This window comes from Rhinolophus hipposideros (assembly GCF_964194185.1).
Source record: "Rhinolophus hipposideros genome assembly, chromosome: 23".
Taxonomy (NCBI): Eukaryota; Metazoa; Chordata; class Mammalia; order Chiroptera; family Rhinolophidae; genus Rhinolophus; species Rhinolophus hipposideros.
The window spans coordinates 44,567,449-44,588,834 of record NC_138069.1 but is presented as its reverse complement, the minus strand read 5'-3'; the positions used below and the strand labels follow the sequence as shown (position 1 = coordinate 44,588,834).

Sequence of the window (21,386 nt, the reverse complement as noted above, 5' to 3'; positions counted from 1 at the left end):
AGCGAGGGGGATGGGCCCAGCAAGTTCAAGGAGCACCGAGAACAGGGCTCAGAAACGTTAATCAGTTAGAAAAACCCAAAACTTACTGCTTGTTCTTGAAAAGGTACAGTTGGAAAATATGGCACCGTGAGTGGGGTGGAGACCAGACCACAAGAAAAAGGTTTATAAGCAAGACATCTGTTCATTTGAATCTGAAACTCAGTTTTTTGTTTGTTTTGGCTTTTGTTTTGTTTTTTTAAAGTAATGACCAAAATGGTTCAGAACTATGGGAGTTCTGAGAGGCTGTCAATTTTACTTTAAAATGAGAATCTGGCGTTTCTGTAGGTTATTGTTTTCAATAAAACTTCTTAAGTGTTTTGGAAATAACAACAAAAGGCCCAGTGAAATACATCAGTAGATGCTTTTATGGAAAATTTCCAAGACAATTGTTAAGTGAGGAAAGCAGGCTGCAGAACAGTCCAGTTACCCTGAAACCACACACAAACCAAATGGAACCAGACAATGCGTTTTTCTGTCCATATGTTAGGTGTGCGAACGCATCCACAGATGGAAGAGGCTGGCACAGGGGCTGAGGGGGACTTTTCTGTTCACTCCACATGTCTATTGTTGGAAGGTTTTTCTTTTTACATTGAAAATGCATTAACATCGTGCAGTTAAAGATAAAGAAAGGAATTAAAAAAGAACGTAAACAAGACAGGCAGCAGGCTGGGCCAAATGCCATCTGCACTGGGGTCCCGGTGCCCTACCTGGCTCTCTTGTGCTGTGTGACTTTGGGGGGACCCTGCCTCTCTGGGCCTGAGCCAGCACTCAGAGCAGTTTGGCGAGGCACCTGTCCTCACAGTGCAGTCTTGAATGTACACGCGTGCACACTCCTGCCTGTGTAGCTCTACCTTCCACACCCCCGGCCCTCTGAGTCACCCCGGGTGCTGCCCCCGGCCAGAGGCTCTGATGTCCTGGCAATGAACCACGAGGGACTTAGGCCAAGTCTGACCCAGAAGCTGGGGTGGTGAGGGGCCATGACTTTGGTCAGGAGGGCTGGTGTGGGATCCAGGGCTGACACAGGCTGGCATGTGACTGGGACATCTCCCTGTCCTTTCTGGGCCTCGCCCTCCCTGACAGGACCATTATGGGATGGGGAAGAGCTCACAGACAGGAAGGGACTTTGTAAATCGGGGACTTCAGTCACGTGAGAGCTTCGCAGAGTTGAGAGGGAAACACGAGCCGAGCCGTCTAGGGTACTTGAGAAACTGCATTTCTCACCAGCTCCTGGTCCATGGTCCACACCCAGAGTCGTGAGGGGCTGGAGAAAACTCAGGACATACTCACTTTCAGAACATCAATTAGATGAATGCAAAAGGGAGAGAGAAGTGATAAAATCGCACACTTCCTGTGCTGGCAGCCCTGACACTGGATGGAAGGGGGCTGAGGTCTGGGCAGGGAAGGTGAGGATGTGGGGGGGAGGGTCCCAGGGGAAGACGGGAGGCCCTCGGAGGCTGGGTCCTTGCAGGAGCCTGGGGAGGCTGCCTGGAGCCCGGCTGGCAATGACAGTTTATCGTGGCGGCACTAATCCTCACAATTAGTCATTAGGGCTTAAGAACCACTTAGCACCGGCGCCCACTAATGAGCTGGCAGGAGTGGGGACGTGCCAGGACCAGAACTTTCTGCGGCCTGTGCGCCTGGGCTCCCCAAGCGAATTCATTCAATTCCCCCGGCTGGCAGGACTTGAATCAGACAGGAGAATGTTAGCGGGACCCAGACAGGCCCTCATGGTGGCTGGCCCTGGCTGCCTCTTTTCAGGAAAGAACCATCCAACCACTGTCACCCTCTCGGGACCCGCCCAGTGTCGGCGCTGGCTGGGTGGGCCAGAGAAAGGGTGGGTGGGCCTGGGAAAGCTAGGGTGGGCTTTCCAGGGGAAGGGGCCTTGGAGACCCGCTCCGTGTGGGGAGTAAGGTGGGGAGACTGAGGCAGAGAGCCACAGGGGCTGGGCCTTGGTTGGTACACACCTCCCTTCCTACAGAAGTGGGGACGGGGTGGTGGTAGGTGGCCCAGGCCCTGCAACCCAAGATGTAGGCAGTGACTCGAACTCAAGAGGTGACACAAAGCCTCGGGGACAGTTAGGAATCATGTTGGTGGAGTCCTGTGGCCGTAGAACCTCATGGCACATGCTGGGCAGCGGGGACGTGGGGCCCAAGGCCCCCAGTGGGAGTTGGGGCTGGGTCACGATGGAGTGCGGCTCCCCCAGTTCTGTGCCCCATTCCTTAGCCCCTACCCAAATCCTTCCAATCATTCCTCCCCCCCCAAATCATTCCTCCTCTGGCTGTGATGGCCACAGTTTAGTTCAGGCCTTGCAACTGAGAGCACCCCCTTGGGGTGTCTTGTGGCCCCGGGCTCCCCTGAAGGCTCAGTGCTGATGACTCGTTCTCCTGCCCACTCGGCAGAAGTCGACACCCGTCTTCCTGGCCAGCCAGGTCCAAGCCTGGGGTGGGAAGGCTGGGACACTCGAACACACTGTCACCCACACTAGGCCCCAGCTGCTCCCTGGGGCATGGGAGGGGGCAGAGAAGGGGCTGGTCTCCCGACCCCGCGTGCTCCCAGCCTGGGGCCCAAGAGCATCCTCGGGAGGCCCTTCCCCCCATAGAAGTGCAGGGCTGGGGCTTGTGAGTGGAGGGGGACAGGACCAAGCACAGAGCTGAGGTCTGTGGGCCTCCCGCCCAAACGCCCCACCCCCTACCTCTGGGAGTCCACTGGGAACTGACGTGACCCTGGCAACCTGGGACAGCTGCTCAGCAATGGTCAGAAGGCAAGAACCCACTTTGGCGTCTGCCTGAAAGCCTCCCACTGGCGGTCTTCATTGTGGGCCTGGGACCCCGGGAGCTCCCTCCTGACCCCCCATGGGGAGCAGTCCATGGGGCTCAGCCAGCCTCCAAGTCGGGGCAGCAGAGTTTGTAACTGAGCCTCATTGCTGTCCCACGGTATTGACAATGCCATGGGAGCCCCCAGTGCCCACAAGGCAGTGCTGGGGACCCTGCAGAGCACAGCATGAGGAGCCTGGAGCTCTGGGATAAGAGAAGTGCAGAAGCCCCCAAGCTAGATGAGCCCCAGTTCTGACCAGCCCTGGCCCCGGGAAGCCACCTCACCATGCCAAGCCTCAGCCTTCTCATCTGTGAAGTGGGAGCAGCAAAGTCCCCCGGGCCGGATTGTGCGCAAACGGCTGTGGGTGGACCCAAGCCTGGCTGGGTTACATCTCTGTCTGAGCCCAAGTTCATGGTTCTAGTGACTGAAGCCACCGCGAGTCGCCTTCAGCTTTGTGTGGGGGTGGAGCACAGCCCGAGCCTCTCCAGGAATGCACCTGAAGGTGCCACAGCCCCCCAGGACCCTGGGTTCCAGGGAGCAGGTGGCCGGGTCCTGCCCTCCCTGGCAGGGGCCTCAGGCCTCTGCGGCACAGCCGGCTGGGTGAGGGGCCCCAGAGCCATTCCCACCAGCTTCGCCGGGCTCAGATGGAGGGCTCCCTGTGCAGGACAGACCAGTGATTGTGCCATGTGAGGCTGCCGGAGCCGCTGACGTCAGGACCCACCATCCTGTGACGGCTGACAGGCCTAGAGTGACGCCGTGCGTCAGTGAGGCTGCAGGAAATCTGTTCCTGTGCCCACTGCGCCAGGGCGGGAACACCACCACAGGCTCCGTCGGCTCCCAAGTCCTGGGGGGGCAGCTCCGCCATCGGCCAGAGCTGTGAGCAGAAGCCAAAGTCCGTCTGGGTTTTGCCGGCCACACCCCAGGGCCTCTTCTGTTGGGAGCCCTCCTCAGGAAGGCAGCCCCCATTCCTGCCCCGAACCCAGGCATGTGGGGAGAAGACTGCACCTAGACGTTTGCCATGAACCCCACTTTGGCCCTGGGGGCCTCGGTGCGTGGTCCTGAGGTCACTGAGCGAAAGAGATCTCATGTGGAGTTAGCGACCTCTCCCATGGGTGCCCCGGATTTCAGGAGAAGCCCCCCGCCCCCCATGAGAGGCCCAGCCCGCCTTTGCTGCCAGCACCCACTCGAAGTGCTTGGAGCCACCTTCCTGGCCAGCGGCCAAGGCCACAGTGCGGAGTCACTGGTCCATCTGGCAGATGGAGAACCCGGGGCTGGGCGGGTGTCTGAGAAGGCGCTGGGTGCAGGGAATGCCTTCACCCTTGGATGAGCGGGTTGCTGCTCGGCTCCCTTTCCTCTGTTGGGGCCAGTAGCTGCAGGGCTACACCCACGGACCAGGGTCTACCCCGGGGCCAGACTAAGCTTCAGCTCAGGGGTCAGACCACACAGTGAGCAGGCCAAGTGGCCGAGAGGGAAACTTTATTCAGTCCCAGGTCTTTGCCCGGTGGCCCCAGGTCTACCTGCCAGGCTCCCAGCAAGGCCGGGTTTGAGCTGTGTGTGGTGGGGTTCCTGGGGGAGGGGGCAGGAAGCAGGCCCCCAGAGCAGCCCTGCACGCTTTCCAGGATGGAGGGTGAGGAGGAGGGCAGAAGCCCTTCCCTGCAGAGCAGCCCGGGTTGGGGGACAGGGCGGTTATGGGTCCCCACTCTGTCTTGATGCTGCCCGTGTGGCGGAGCAGTAGCGGGCTGTGTGGGGCGGGAGCTGGCCATGTGGCTCCTGCTGCAGCCGCCCGCCTTCCGAGCGGAGGGCATGGCTAGGCCAGGGTCTGACGGCTGAAGAGCTCGAGGGTCAGGGCGCTGAGGAAGGCGGGAATGCTGTCCTGGCGCAGCAGGTGCAGCTCGATGAGCTCCGGCACCGTGCGCGAGAACTCCGTCTCCAGCAGCTGCATGGTGGTGCCCGAGGGTCCTGTGCCCTGCAGGGTGGCGGGAGACAGGAGGACTCAGTTAGCTGGGTCCCGTCCTTCCCCTCCCCACAGGCCCCTCCACCCGTCCTTCCCCACAGGCCCCTCCAGCGACAGACAGGGAGAAGCCGGGAGGCCCTGCTGTCCCAGAGGGCTGGCCTGGCAGTGGCTCAGGCGGGTGGGGAGGCCAGGGGCCGACTGTCCCCAACCACTGATCCCCAGCGAGGCTGGCCAGCTGCACTTCCCAGAGGGCCTCCTGGGTGGGGCCAGTCAGGTCCCAATGGGAGGGGTCTCATCCACAGTTCTGGAATCTAGGAGCCAGGACTGGGGTGTGGCCGCCAGCTCACCAGGTCCTCCAAGCCCACCCTCCCCATCCTCAGGGCCCAGCCAGGTGACAGGGATGACAGTCAAACAGTCTGGGTGCCCTGTGCAGGTGCCATGCTGAGCGCACCGGGGGCCACTGCAGGGTTCCTTGCCAGAGCCCGCCGAGGCTGCAGTGCCTGGAGTGGCCCCATTCCACAGATGAACGGTCGAGGTGCCCCCGGACCAAATTCCCAGAACAGAAACCAGAAATGAGAACAGTCCCTGCTGCCCACCCAGGGGGCTGGGATGTGTCCCGCGCGTCAAGCAGTGCAGCCCCGGGGTCGAGCCGGAGGTGGGAACGCTTCTCCCAGCGCACAGAAATCCTACACACGTTCCCTCTCAGACGGCGCATCTGATGAAGGACTCGTATCTAGAACATACCTGCAACTCAAACAGCTCGGTAATAAGATAAATGGCCAATTACAAAGTGGGCCAACGACCTGAATGGACAGGTCTCCAAAGAAAACACCGATGGCCAAGAAGCACATAAAACAATGCTCAATTCCAGTAGTCGTTAGGGAAACACAAACCGAACCACGGCGAGACGTCAGCTCACAGCCTGAGATGCCACAGCAGCAGCAACGGGCGTGGCCGCCACGGGACTGTGATTCGGAACGAAGTCTTGATACATGCTCTGCCATGGGTGAGCCCCAAAACATGTCCAAACCAGACACAAAAGACCACGTTTGTATGAGTGCACTCAGAGGAAGTGTCCAGAACAGGCACCGCCAGGGAGACAGGAAGTGGGTGAGTGGTGGCCAGGCGCTGGGGCGGGGGGAGGATGGGGAGAGCCTGCCACCGGAGACGGGTGACGACGTGTTCTGACATTAGATTGTGGCGATGGCGGCACAACTCTGATTGTGCTAAAATACTGGACTGAACACAGTGATAGGTGAACTGCCCGATATGTGAATAATTGCATCTCAATAGAGCTGTTTATTAAAAAAAAGGTCTGTTCTGCTCAGCGGCCCAATGGCTGCTTCCTTCCCCAGGAACCACAGGGGCCGCCTGCAGTCCCCAAGCCTGGCCCAGCAGTTGTCCCCGGCACCTGAGGAGGCCTCATGCCCAGCCTGGCCTGACCCGGCCACAGGGGTAGCGCCCACACCTGCCGGCAGGTGTGCCTTCGTGCAGGGCCGCCTGACAGCCCAGAGGGAACCTGGGAGGCTCTGCTTGGTGCAGGTCTGACGTGCAGTGGGGGCTCCCGCTCAGACGTGTGGGTGAAGGAGCCGGGCCCACCTCGGCAGGCCCTGCCCTCTGACCTCCGGCCCCACGACCTCTCCGTGTGGCCGGTCTTGTTAGCTGGCGTACTTCCCGCTGTCTGCCTCGGCCGCGGCCCCTCTGGGCAGCCGGCTGTGTTTTGCTGCCTGTTAATACATTTAGCCTTGTCATAGTTCAACAGAAACCATTTTTAAACAAAAGTGAGAGAAACCATTGTGACCTTTTCCCAAGGAAATCCTTTCATTTCTGCCTTCTGCTCTTGATCTGAAAATTTCCTCCTAAATGTCAGAGGGGCTGACTCTCCTCAGCTGTGGGGGGAACAGTGCAACCTCCCCTGGATCCCCACCCGGCCCTTGTCCGTGGGAGGGAGGTGCTGTCCTCCAGGCACCTCCCCAAGCCCCTGGGGGCCGCTACTCGGGACAAACAGGCTTCACTGAAGTCTAACAACAGAAGCCCACTGCGGCCCTCCCTCCCTGCCCAGCGCTCCCAAGGCGCCTGCTCTGCGGAGCACAAGGCCACAGAAGCACCAGCCGGGCCCTGGAGTCCGGGGGACAAGTGGGGACATGCAGGAAGGAAGGGGGACCAGCGCTGTTTTCCATCTCAACCCAAACCAAGGCAATCCAGGGTCTGTGAGCCACCAGCCTCCACTGACAGGTGGCACCCCCGCCGGGACACCCCCCCCTCCCCCCCCCCCGCCCTTCCCATTCCATCAGGGGGACTGTGTCCTCACTGGGATGAGGCCCGAGCTGCAGCGTTATCAGAACGTGCCACGGCACTACGCTGCGCCCATCCATCTCTGCTTGGCGCTCTGCCCTGTTCAAATACCACCCGGTCCCCAGGTACCTTGTAAATCACTCTAATTAGGCCTGCTCACTTAAAATCTGAGCACAATTTTTTAAAAAGCAAATTGCCCAGTAAGATGTGTTGGCTGTGGCTGGAAATGTTTATGAGCCGACTGCTGCGTCTAAGCTTCCTCTGCCCCCAGCGTCTGGAAGTGACAAGCTGTGGTGTGGCCTGCAGGCACCCTGGGGGGGGTGCCACGCACACATAATGAAGACGCTCCCCAGCTGCTGGCCTGTTGCCTGGGCTGGCCGGCACTGCACTCCGACCCGGCCTGGCTCGCCTTGGGCCCCTGCTCCCACCTGACAGCAGAGCGGGCTGGCTGGCCTGCCTTGAAGGCTCCAGCAGACCCAGAGGCGGGAGGGGTCAGGCTGCCACAGCGTGTGTCCCTGTCCAAGGGCAACAGCAGAGGAGAAGGGCCGCACGCAGGGGCCGTGAGGGCCTTGTGGGTGGGAAAACCGGATTTCAGGGTCTCCACCCGGCTCTGCCCCCAGGTCACTTTCAATGAAAACTGTGGGATGGTCCCTGTGCAGTACACGGGATGCCTGGCTCCAAAGGGGCTTGTTAAATGCCGTCTCTTCCTGCCGGCCATGCTGGCAGATGCTTCTTCGTTAGGATGCCCTGAGCAGAGACGCCCCTATCCCTCGAGTGGTCCCACTGCAGGGGTGCTCGGACTCACGGGCAAGGAGCAAAGTGCAGGCGTGCAAGGTCCCTGCTGCTGAGGGTGCTGCAGAAACTCCAGCGATGACGGAGCAGGCTGTCCCCTTGGGTCAAGCACACAGTGAGGTGTGGGCCCAAGTCCCGACCCACAAAACTGAAGTAACACAACAGAAATATTAAACAGCCGGAGGATGTAGTCGCTTCTATTCCAGAGATTTGCATGTGACGGACGCTAATGAGAATGTCCCTACTGCTTCTCCAGCAGGTGGTGGATGCAGGGCTGGAAGTGGGAGCACCTTGGGGTGCCCGAAAGGAAAGAAGTGACCAGAAGCCAGAAGAACACAGGAGCCAGAACTTGGCAAGAGAGAGACCACAGCAATATCCTGAAACATGGGGCAATTAAGCAGCACACTTCCAAATGCGCCCTGGGCCCAGAGGACCTCTCGCAGGACACAAATGTGCAGGGACTGAAGAAGATCACGTCTCGTGGGGTGCACTGGGGGGCCGAGAGGGGCAGGGACAGACCTGGGTGATCGTGTTAGAGAAGAGGGACCTCACGTCAGGTGTCTAAGCTCCACCTGGAGAAACTGGAGAAAGGAGAGCAAAGTGAACCCAGTGCACGAGGAAGGGGACACACTGAAGATCCAGGCAGGAAAACACAAAATGCAAAGGAGGGAAACGAGAGACAGGACTAATGAAACTAAAGGCTGCCCTTTGAAAAACAGTAACACAATCGGTAAACCTCTAGCAAAACTGACAGAGATAAAAAGAGGAAAGATAAAGTTACCAGTATCAGAAATGAAACAGATCCTGAAGCTATTAATACAATAATAAGAAAATACTACAAAAAACCCTTTATGCTCACAAATTTGACACCTTAGAAGAACTGGGCAACTCCTTGAAACCACAAGATATCAAAATGTAGTCAAGGTGAAACAGACAACCTGAGCAGTCCTATAACCACTAAAGAAATTGAATTTGTAATTAAAAAGCTCCTCAAAAAGAAACTTCCAGTCCCAGATGGTTTCACTCGAGAATCGTATCAAACATTTAAACAGAATTAATATCAATTTTATACGATCCCAGAAAACAGAAGAGGAAGTAGTCAGACCCCCCCTCAGTGTTAACCTGATACCCAAAGACAGTCAGTGCACACACACAAAGAAGGAACGTAAATGCAAAATCCTCCACAAACATCAGCCAGTTTAATCCAGCAACACATGAAGAGGACACCACAGCGTGACCAAGCGGATCTGTCCTTACATAAGGCGGGCTCGATGACAGAGTCCATCAGTGTGACCCACCTCACTAACAGGCTAGAGGAGAAAGTGACAACTGACACAGAAAAAGCATTCGACAAATTCAACATCTATTCACGATGAAGCTCTCGGCAAACCAGGCACAGAGTACAGGCAGACACGGTGCTGAGAGGACAGTGGTCCTTACTGGTGGTCAGACACACAGACCCGTGACAGAACAGAGACCCTGGGGAGAGCCCCGCGCTAACACGCCCAGCTCACCTTTAACCGAAGTGCAAAAGCAGGCGGCAGGAGGGTAACCTTCTGCACAGAGGCAGCTGGAGCAGTCGGACGTCCCCGACTTCAGACTCACACCTCATGCAAAACTTAACTCCAAATGTATCATTCACTTAAATGTAAAACATAAACTATAAAAATTAAAACAGAAAAAATTCAGGACTAGGCAAATAATTCTTAGACGTGACACCAAAAGCACAACCCGTAAGATAAGATGGAAAGCTGGGCCCGCACGAAATCACAAATCACAGCGCTCCGCTCGCTAGAAAGGGGCAAAGGCCTGCAGGCCGTGGGTCTGCCTGGGGACTGGCGCATAGGCCTGTCTTGTTCATGGCTGTTGCCCACACCTGGCCCGGCGCTGCACACAGCAGGCCAGCGAGAGCTCTCCTTCCCAGCACCTGCCATGGCTGCGACGGCCCCTTAGTGGCTGTGGTTTTATCATCTGTCCACCACGGCTTCCATGAGGGCAGGCCCAGGACAACCTGACTGAGGTCACCTGGGGCCACGGTGGGGAGGCTGCAGGCAGGACTCTGCGACACCCAGGCCTGCTCTGCGCTCCCGCATGGGCTTTTCTGAGACGCTCCCTGGGCCCAGATGGAAGCTGGGAGCTGCGAGGCCCAGGGCCGGGGGGCTGATTGGTGGCTGTGTTCGCAGAGGCAGGACAATTTCACGTTCACATCTGTGAGCGACAGGCACCTAATTGGAGTGCTCCAGGCGGCCCTGCTTTCCGTGGCGTTCTCCACGGCCTGGAAGCGAGGGGCTGGGAGGGCGGGAGCCCTGGGGAAGGGCGCACGGGGCCACTTGAGGGTCTTGCTGGGGCCCTCCGCTGGCAGTCACCACGGAGGCCCGCCCTGTGTAGGGCACAGTGAGAGCTCAGCACACCTTCCTGCAGCCACCTGCCTGCTGTCCTCATGCCTCCTGTCCTTCTGGGCTAAGCGGAGCCACTCGCACACTCAAATGCTACATGCCCACTGCCATCTTCTGAGGTCAGAAGACGTAGCTCCTGACACCTAGAGGCTGTGTGAGGCCGGACACACAGACAAACCTCTCCGGGTCCTGCCTGTACACTGGGTGTGGCTGAGAAGAAAAGACAGGTCCAGGGACACGTGCAGTGGTGACCTGCTTCCGCTCAGTCTGCAAGGCCGGGGGCTCCCGGGGGCCCCAGGCTAAGGCCGTCTCGCCAGCCCCCAAAGCCCCGCTCCAGGCCTCCCCCCAGACCAGCTGGTCCCTGTGGACACCTGCTCCCGGAGGCAAGTGAAGGACGTGAGCAAATCAAAGCGCTCCCGTCTTCAAAATAGCATCTGGTTCTCAAGCCGTGAATCTGACGCTTCCAGGCGCTCCCATGATCACAGGCTGATGGGGACAGGGGCTTGGCCACATCCGTCAGGAATCGGCCTTGAACTTCCGCTCTGGAGAAAGCCCGCGAGTCTGCACTGGGTTGTGCACTCACACACTCACTCTCACACACACTGAGGGCCTCCAGCAGTCTACTGGCCGGGGCTGCAGACACAGGCGAAGTCGCACGCCCCTGGCTGCCTGTGCTCTGCAGGGACAGAGGTGCTCTGGGCCGGCAGGGGCCCCTTCAGGCAGCCGCTGAAACGTGCTTTCAAGCCCTCGCCTCAGCTCCAATGGCTCCTATGGCCCGATGACCCCGTCCCAGCCCCACGTAGGCCGCCTGGCCCTCTGCTGAGCTTGCCAACTCATCCTGGCCACTGTCGAAGGTTGGTCCCCTCCTTTGATGCTTCCCCAGCCATCGTGGCCAGGCTGGCTGGGCTCCCCCGAAGCCCTTCCTGACGCTGCCCTCAGCTGCATCCCCAGGGCACTTTGCACACCCTCACCTCCTGTCCAGGACCAGTGTCCCTCAGGGCAGGTGACAGAGGTGAGGCCATTCTTCTCTAGGCCCCTGTGCTCAGCACAGGCCGACCCAAAGGAGGCCTGAGACGCACCACACGCGTGAGCAGGGTGGCAAGTGGGTCAGGACAACTGCACAGAATGCTGAGAACGCTGTCCCGGCATGAAGTTCCCAGAACGGAAGCAAAAAGCATGTCCAGCATGGGGAGAATAGCTCGCCCAATTATTCCTGATTAATTGTACTGAGAAAAAATGTCCAAATATGGCATGTTCTAATTATACCGGAGTTATTAGAATTCACCGACCCCAACGAGGGTGACCTTTTCCGAGTGATGGGTGGGGAGGGCGAGGCCAGGCACCCCAACAGTTGCAGATCAATCTCAAACCCACAATTATTATTATTATTCTATTTATACAGCGCTCCATCCTTCCTACGGGCGCTCCATTTCAGATCCACACGCAGCTGTTCCCACAGCCTCACGAGGCAGGGAGAGGAGGGCGCACGTGGGGCAGCGAGGACATGCGGGTCATCCCAGTGAGCCCCGCCCATCACAGGTGGGCGCCCGAGGCCAACAGTTCACGCAGTGGCAGGGCCGGGCCCAGTCCAGTGTCAGCATTCCCGGCCCAGGCCTCCTCCCAGGCCTGCGGGAGCGAGGCCAGCGGGAGTTGCCAGGCAGGGAAAGGTCAAGAGCGACACCGGCGCTCTGGGAGGCTGGGCCAGCACTCAGTGCGGTGACAAGGAGTGACAGGACACTCAGGAGGCTCTGCCCCTTCTGTCCCGCCCAGACAAGCTGCCCTGCCCGGAGTGATGGGAGCTGCGTGGGGACGAAGCCGCTGTACGGAGATCGAAGAGGTCGGGACGGCGGCCACTGCGTCCAAAGACTGCGCCTGTCCTGCTGCGGCCTGTCTGCTGTGTGGCCATAAACATGTCACCGCACCACTCTGCGCCAGAGCTTCCTCAATGTAAATGAGAACATGGCGCCTGTGTCCCCATATCAGGTGACAACACACGTCAAAATGCTCTGCAGGCTTCCAGTCACGATGCAGGAACGGGGACAGGTTTACCTGCCCATCTGAAATAACATGAGGCACAATCTATGGAACAGCAACCAGGCCCCAGGACACAAGGGAATGAAGGGCGAGGGGCCCCAAGACGGGAACCAGCCTTATGAAGGCCCCTATGGGAGACTTCCTGGGCAGAGTGAGCAGGACAGAGTGCAGGGGTGGGGGCACACACAGAGGGGACTGAGCGGAGGGTCCCCACCTACTCGGCAGAGCACTGACCAGCGCACGAGTGTGAGAAAACACAGGAGACCAGGAAGGGACAGCCACGAGCATCAGAGCAAACCCCAGCACAGTGAGGCTCACACAGTGGGAAGCAGTGCCTGGCTCCCACAGCCACACTGACACCCACAAAGGCATGGGACCTGAGCGGAGCACCAGAAAGGGAGTCACCTCACTGCCAGCCAGATCAGCCTGCAGCCGACCCAGGACCTGAAGGCATCACACTGTCCCCAAGTAATTAACCACACCTCTGAACAAAGCTCCGGAACAGCCCCAGCCCCCAACAAGGGGAAAGTCACGGCGTGTGGCCCCCAGCAGAGATGACCGGCGTGCCCCAAACCAGGAAAATCAGCAGCTGAAACCGATCCAGGCCTGATACTGACATTAGAATTAGCTGATTACAAGAAATCGGTTACTACAATTTTATTCCACATGTTAAAAAAGTTAGAGACATAAAAGGTAACAACTAGAGCAAAACTGAACTTCTACAGATGAAAAGTAAAATGCATGAGGGGAAGTGTCCTGGGGCTTGGGGATTAATGGCAGGTTGGACACTGTGGGAAAAAGACCAGTGAACTTGGAGACAGAGCACAGAGGCCACTCAACATGAAAGACAGAAAAGAGTAAAAAGCAAAGAGAAGCTCGTCAGTGAGGTGTGGACTGTCCACGCAGTGGGAGCCCTGCCTTGGCCGTCACACCCTGGGTCACCCAAACTTAGAGCGTGACTCACTTCTAATAAAAAACACGGCAGAGTGCTGGGCTGTCACCGCTAAGTTTTGTTACAGCGGACTGTGGCGTCCGTCTCGTGCTGTCTGGGTCCCAGAGCCCTGAGGAAGTGAGCAGCCGCACTGTGAGTGCCCCCTGCCAGGGACGGAAGGGCATCCGGGCGACGGCCCGCGAGGAGCTGGAAGCTGCTAATAACTACCCAGTGGGCTGGGGAGCTGGTCCTCCCCCGAAGGACACTTGACATGGCTGCAGCCTGTGACAGACCCTGATAAGAGGACCCAGATTCCAAACCTCCAGGAGCCTTGGGCGACTAACTTTGGGGACAACTTGTTATTCAGTGATAGATAACCAATACAGGTGGGCAGCAAAAATACCTGAAAAAATAATGGCGTAACACATTTGAAAGGGGATGAAAGCTATCAATTGGCAGCATCAAGGAGCCCAATGAGCCCCAAGCACAAAATGTCTACATCAGAAAAGAACAAAGGTCTGAAATCGATGACTTCAGCTTCCAGCTTAGGAAACTAAAATAAAAAGGGCAAATTAGACCCAAAGTAAGCAGAAGAAAGGAAATAAAGATCAAAGCAGAAATCGGTGAAATAGAAAACAGAAAAGCAATAGAAAAAATAAATAAAACCCAAAGTGTTTTCTTTAGAAGGTTAATAAAATGTTTATAACCCCCTGGCCAGACTGATCAGGAAAGAATGAGAGAAGACAAATTACGAGTGTCAGGAATGGCAGTGGCGACAGCAGTACAAACTACGGATGTTGAAAGGACAATGAGGGAACATTATGAACAACTTTATGCCAATAAATTTGACAACTTAGACAAAACAGACAAATTCTTTGAAAGACACAAATCACCAAAGCTCGCCACAAAAGAAAGGGAAAACCTGCCAAGAGTCCTATCTATTAAAGAAATTAAATTTGTAGTGAAAACCTTCTCACAAAGAAATCTCCAAGGCTAGATAGATGGCACTGCTGGCGAATTCTATCAAACATTTAAGGAAGAAATAATACCAACCCTATATAAACCCTTTAAAAAAAGGGAAGACGAGGAAGGCTTTCCAACTCACTCCGAGACCAGCAAGACTATGATACCACAATCACACAATGGCGTTACAAGGAAATAACCCAAAAGCTACCAATAAGCCTCCGAATACAGATGTAAAAATTCGAAACGAAGTGGCACTGTTACTTCTGTGCAATAGTGTATCCGAGGGTAATTCATCGCGACCACATGGCGCCCAGCTCAGGAATGCGAGGTGGTTTACTCCCAGAAAAACAAAGTAATTCAGCAGATTAACAAAAAAGATAAACCATGTGATCCTCTGAGTAGAGGCAGACAAAGCACCTGAGCAAACACAACAAGTGCTCCTGAAAACACCCGGGCGAGTGGGGTGAGGACACTCGTGAGTAACCACAACTAATGCCACGCAGGGCGGCTTGGGAACGAATGCTTCTCGCTCCGTCGGAAACAAGACAGGTATTGGTTCTCACCACTTCTGTCCAGCACTGTTCGGGAGGTCCAGCCAGGAAACAAGGCAAGAAAAAGAAAGCATCCAGTTTGGCAGGCAGAAGCACAACTGTCTTTCCTGACAGCACGGTCTGTAGAAAATCCAACAGAACAGTAAGAAGCTACTAGAACTAATACATGGGTGAGCAAGGTGATCAAATAAAGATCAATATACAAAAACTAACTCTTTGTATATACTAACAACAAAGAGAGATTAAAAGTAAAAAAAAACAAAACAAAACACAATACCTTTTATAATAGCATCAAAACACGAAATACCTAGGGCTAAAGCTGACAAGGAATGTGAGAAACCTGTGCCCAGGAAACTAGAGGAAGTGCCGATGTGAAGAGGGCACGTAACCCTAACCACCCCAGCAGGTTCAGGGTGGTGGACACGCTGAGTCTAAAATTGATACGGAAATGCAGGTCTGAGGAGGCACAAAACAGGGCTAACCCTGTGCCCTGGGCTGTGGGCCCTGCCCAACATGCCCCACAGTCGTGCCCAACTCCAGGCATGCAGTCCTGGCTGGAGACAGCTCCCTTCTCCCCAGACCACTCACGCTCCTCTGCAAGCCTGCCACTCCTCTGTGCTCCTGTGAGGGTTGGGTGACACTGCCCCAGTTTCCACACCAGCTGCACAGTGTTTCCAGCAGCAGCAGCATTAACCTGCAGCACAGCCCCCCAGCAGCTGAGGGTTCTTCAACACATGGTCTTACTTCATCCACAGCAACCTGGGCTGGCCAGCAGGCACTGCCCTGCTTGGACGCACGCTGCCGCCCTCCGCCAGCACCGCTGGACACCGACTCCAAGCCCCGACTAGATCCAGAGTACAGAGTCAGCTGGGAGAGGGCAGTCCAGGGGACACCAGGCCGCAGGGAGGGTCACTGGCTGGGGAGCCGGGGGCCGGCGTGTGTGCAGAGTGGTCTGGAGGGTGGTCATTCACATCTCTGCAGCCGATGGGCAGTTCTGGCTGGGGAGGGTGGATGTCACAGGGCTGCTGCCATGAGCCCCGCACTTCACGGGCGGCAGGTGTGACGTGACTGGCAGTCTGGGGCCTGCCGGTCCTTGACGCTGTTACAGTGCTTCTAGCACATGTTGCTGGCTCTGGGTTAAAAATACCGTGACTGCTGTGGGCTTCCAGAAAGTTCCATCTCCGCAGTCACACTGATGAGAAGAGGGGCCACACATGGCAGAAGCTGGAGCTGTTCCCGGGTCTGAGCAAAATGGACAGAAGGGCTTGCAGCCGACTGTTGTGGGAACAGGGACCTGCGGCTCGTGTCAGTGCTGACACATCTGGAAGACGTCCGCCCCAACTTCTCGGTGTGAGAGGAAAGCAGCCTCAGCCTGCGTGATAGCAGCCCGTGCTCCCCGGAGCGTCCAGGCCAGCGGCTTTGACAGTGGCGCCATTTCTGTCTACCATGTTTCCCCGAAAATAAGACCTAGCCGGACCATCAGCTCTGATGCATCTTTTGGAGCAAAACTTAATATAAGACCTGGTATTATTTTACTATAAGACCGGGCCTTATGTAACATCACATCACATTACAACACAACACAACACAACATAGACCCGGTCTTATATTAAGTTTTGCTCCAAAAGACGCATCAGAGCTGATGGTCCGGCTAGGTTGCATTTTCGGGGAAACACAGTGGTTCTCGGCTGACCATCAGGCGGGGGAGGAAGCAGACGAGGAGGCTGAGCCTTGAGGCCTTACTCCTCTGAGGAGGGCTCCGGAGCAAGGAGGGAGGGTGCTAGGAAGTTCGGGGTCTTAGGACCCGGAGCCGGTGTGCGCTCAGTCACACCTGCGGAACCCCCGCTAGGAGCAGGCCCGAGGACAGCCCTGGCCCTCCCAGTCGCAATCCTGCCGCCATCTCTATCGCGACAACGCCATTCACCCCTTTGGTGCCCATATCACTTGCAATGGCCTTGCTTTTCCTTTGGCAGGGCTGGAAATCTGACCATGAAAGGGTGTTTTCTTTCTTCTTTTTTAATTAGAGCTCAGTAAGATCACCAAGCTCTGAGTTTATGGCTTTGTACATCTTGTGTTTTTGACACTAATTACTCACAAAGGCTTTTAAAGCTGCATTTCAACTCTGCAACTGCCACGCCGGTAATTAAGCAGGAGGGAGGCAGCTCTCACACGCACGGCCCTTCCACCAGTGCCCCGCGCCCGTGTGTCCTGGGGCTCCGGCCCGTGGCCTGAGGCATATCCGCCCAGGACCCCAACCCTCAGCCACCAGCTGTCCCCTCAGGCTGCGTCACAGGCTCTGGATGGTGGGGAGGGAACTAGAAGTGGACACCTCAGCCCACTACCTCCTGGGCCACCTGCCCAGGGCGACCCTCCAGTCCCAGGTCTGCCCTCCCCACTCTCCCCTGCCCTGCTGCTCTCTGCAGAGAGGGGCCAGACTCAGGCCCCTGGAAGGCAGGCCAGGCTGTGTGAGTGTGAAATCTGACTGGGGGATGATGCATTTGGACCCCGAGCTGGGGGCTCCAGAGTGCTCACCGGCGGCTGTGCAGGGGTGGCCCCAGGTAACACAGTCTGTGTCTGTGCCCCTCAGCGCCGGCAGTCCTGGGGAGCCTCCGACGGGAGCAGGGTGGGGGCACCATCAGGACCGCACAGGAATCTAACCACAGTGCCAGAGCCTCTGTGCAGGGTCTGCAGACCTGCGGTTGCCCACACCCTCGGGCTGGCCGCTCACTGACCCTGCAGGACAGGGCTTCCTAATGGGCAATAAGCCGACCACACAGGCCAGCAGAGCCACCCTGCACAGCGGGGCGGCACCTGGAGGTCCCTCATGCCCGCCCTGAGGGCTATGCCATCAGTGAGCAGCTGTTATGAGCTGGCTGCGCTGGGGGCTTCCTGCAATCCGATCAGTTAGTCACACGTTAATGTTCTTTAGTGCAATTCTATTTTAAGATGCAGTTAGGACACCTCACAGTTCCCACTGGGCTGCCTTTCCTGACATGAATTAGTCAGAAGCCAAGATGGCGATGGGGACTCTGGCTCCAGGCTTGTTTCGGAAGTGGCAGGTTTCATCAGAACGGCCTTCCTGGAGAGAAGGCGAGAGCCCGCTTTAGGAAGAAGCCAAACGTGTGGACGGCTGAGCCGTCTCCCACCAGAGGAAGCCAGGGCTGTGCCGGATGAGCTTGGGCTGCAGCCGACTGTCGTGACGTGCAAACCCCCCTCCAGTCTCTGCATTGCTGCCCACTCCAGCCACGGCTGTCCACCGGCCACAGTGGAGAGAAGTGCTCAGGAAGCCAAACCCGAGTCCTGCCAGGGGATTGGGCACACGCACCCCACAGCAGAGATGCGCTGTGACAGCAGGACCTGCAACTGGAATATTCATGCAAATTAGTGCAATTTCACCGGGACTGAAAAGGAAACTTAAAAAGCCGGTAATTTTGGAACTTCTGCATGCATATCACTTGGCTGGAGTGGCTGAACACCGCCCATGCTGCTCTACTCAAGTCTGCACGCATCCGGGCTCTGCCCAGCCCACCAGGCCCCGGGAGGAATTCTGCAGACCCTCCATGACCTGTAGGGTGACAGGCTCACACCTGGCCCCTGTGCTTTGGCTGGACGTCGAGACAGAGCCCGGCAGGAGACCCGGTGGGCACCCAACAGGCAGACCCCAGAGAGCCTCCACAAAGGCCTGGCAAGCGGCAGGCAGGGAGCTGGAGGCTCCAACAAAGCCCGCCTCTCCATGCTGTGGCCAGATAACTGCCCCACAGGCTGCTGTCAGGATGCCCGGCCACGAGCTGGGAGTGGGCAGGGAGCCAGGGCCACTGTCACCTCTACTCTGAGCTCGTGTGACAGCATGACGGGGGAAGGGAGGGGCTGCAGGGACACCCAGGGCCATCTTGCACACCCTGAGCACAGGGCACTGCCCAGGCTCGGGGGGAGGAGCTGCCTGCAGGGAGAGCTCCGCCATGACCCGCCGTGGCCGACCGGCCGTGGCCGACTCGCTGGACGCCCCCTACTGCCGGGCGCAGCACGCTGGGCCTGGGGGCCAGGAGGCGCCTCGATTTATTCCCAGCCCGTCTGCAGCTTTCCTGATGCCGACGCAGGGACGTATGCTCCAAAGTGCTACTTGATCCCACACAGGCGGTGCACAGAATACTAATGCAGGACAGGCTGATGGCTGTGACCTTGGCCAGTTAGACAGCCCTGGCCAACTCCTTCAACTGTCCTGACAGCCAGGAGTCAGCAAACCAAAAAATAACGGCCTGGAACCCAACGGAGCCCGTTTAACTCTGGCTCATGGAAAGGAGCGTGCCAACCAGAAGACGGGCAGCTCGGCCTCTACCAGGAAAAGAATCCTGCAGGTTCCACACCCTCCAGGCCCAGGGAGAGGCCGCCACTACCTTGGGCAGAGGTGTGCAAAGCCGCACTCTCTCCACGGGCCGGGAGGAGCCCTAAGTTGGCACCAAGTGCAGCCCACGACCACAGACATGGGCCAACACGCTCATCCTCCCTGCAAAAGTGACAGGGAGTCGGGGAGCCCATCTCTGTGGCTAACCTTGGAGACGTGTCTAAGGCAGCAGCGCCTGGAACTGTGGAGCCAAACGGATCCTCTGCTGTGGAGCAGGGGACAGACGAAGGGGGGAGAGGGGTGCCACGTCCTCTGCAGACAGGAGGGTGCAACCTCCTCAGTGCCAGGCACATCCTCTGCTGCCCTTTGCCACAGGGGCTCCATCCTTTCTCTGGGCAACATGAGCCACCCTGGCAACGGCAGCCCCGGACGTCACTGGGCAACAGCCCGAGCCTCTCAGCCTCCCCTCACGCCAGCTCCCCAAAGACTCGCTACGTTTCGGGCAAGTTGGGAGCACAGCCCAGGTGTGGTGTGGTGTGCCCTCGCTGGACGGCGTCTCACCGCCAGGGTGAATGACACCAAAGCCACAGAGTGCACCCACACCCAAGGGGGCCAACCAAACAAGAGTCACTCATACCCAAGGCGTCCTCAAACTGAAGGGCTACTCAGAACCCAGGGGCGACCTGGACCAACGAGGGTTGAGGGCACGAGGAGGACGCAGGATCGGGAGTGACGGCCTAAACCTGGGGGTCGTTGAACCCGCGGGAAGGCCACGTGCTCCGGGCCCTCCAGAGGAGACGCTGTGTGTCCAACAGACCTGGGCAGAGCGGCCCCGCTCTCCGTGCAGCCAGGGACCACGGGGCACACACATGCACCTGCCGGCCCCAAGTGCCACCCTCAGACAATCAAGCGAAAGGGAGGAAAGGCTTCGTTCTTGGCAAAACGACCCTGACTGATGCAATCTGCGCGCACAATGTGTGATGTGCACTTCCCGTTCGGGCAGCCGCTCGGCCGCTGTGGAGCTCCTCGTGTTCAGGCCCGTTTCATGGGCTTGAATGATATTATGGGATTTTCTCCATCCTGCAAAGGGAGATTTCACGTCCTGCTGATAGCTCTGCATTTTCATTGACAATATTCATTTAAAAAAGAAATCTCAAAACATATTCTGCAGTCGATTTGTTCCTTGGCCCCAAGAATGGAATACAAATCATCTCCTCACATCCGGCAGGTGTCTTTCTGTGATTTAATTTCAGAAATGATTCTTTAAAGGGCTCGAATGTTCCTATCTGTCCTGGCAAAGGGAAATTACTCTTCTCTTTGGGGTGTTTGAAGGCCACGGATCTTCCCCCCTTCAGCCTGGCCTGTTCCGATGAGTAAGCACCAGGTTTCCTTGGGGACGTGTCCGAGCGAGCTGGACCTGCAGGGGCCGGCTGCTCAGGGCAGCAGAGTGGGCCGTTTAGGACGATTCAGAGAGCCCAACTCTGGCCCGGTGAAGAGCAGGACACTTCTTGTTGTTATCTGTGCAGAATCCAGGTGCATAGCTTCTAAGCGGGTCTCCTGCACTCAGCGCCCCCGCAGCCGCGAGCACCCACCCTCCCAGAAGAGGAGGACCGCACAGCTGCAGAGTCTCTTCCCAGCTACAGAGCCGGCAGCTCACCTCCCTCAGAACCGCAGTGGTTTCTCTGCCGACAGCGGTGGACAGCAGGGGTCATGTCTGATCCCTTCTCATGCCTGGTGCCCACAACAGGACACAGACCCGGTAAATGTCCAACAAATTAACCGATGAGCTCTTCCAGCGCCTGTGCCTGAGGACTCTCAGCCAGCACACCTGTCCCCACCCTCACTGGGACCTGCTTCGCCCTCTGTGCCAGCAGCCGGGCTCTGGGTTCAGCGTGACACCCGCCCCAGGCAGGGGGCAGCCTGCGGTCTCTGTGACTTGTGCTTTCCCCTCCCTCCAGGTAGTAGTTTCTCTCCTACCTGCCAGGCCCCAGCAGCCTGGCCAGACCCACGCTTGGTCAGTGTGGGCTGCTGACAGCAGTGGGTCTCTAACCAACCACGGGGGCCTGCTTGGGAGCAGCCGCTCGTCATGAACAGGGAAGGGGGACGCTGGCACGGGTGAGATGAGGCTGGGGGACCCCAGGAGCATGACAGAGGGGCTCCCATGGGCTGGCCCCATGCTGGATGCCCTTCATACAACCGTGCCACTGTGACAACCACTTGGGCACACGGCTGTCCTCATCCTGCCCTCCCTCCTTGCACATGACTCATGCCT

The 21,386-nt window shown here is 57.6% G+C and overlaps 1 protein-coding gene across 2 annotated transcripts in view; it reads right to left on the bottom strand.

Moving 5' to 3' along the window:
- Positions 1-307: 307 nt before the first annotated feature.
- Positions 308-21,386, bottom strand: part of MAD1L1 (mitotic arrest deficient 1 like 1) — a 281,851-nt gene continuing 260,772 nt past the window's right edge. The window contains exon 17 of one of the 2 annotated variants that reach the window (XM_081036038.1): positions 308-4,819. In XM_081036038.1, the coding sequence (XP_080892164.1) occupies positions 4,661-4,819 (159 nt within the window). In that variant the 3' untranslated portion in view covers positions 308-4,660. The remainder of the gene's footprint in view (positions 4,820-21,386) is intronic. The other variant, XM_081036036.1, reaches the window with a different exon arrangement.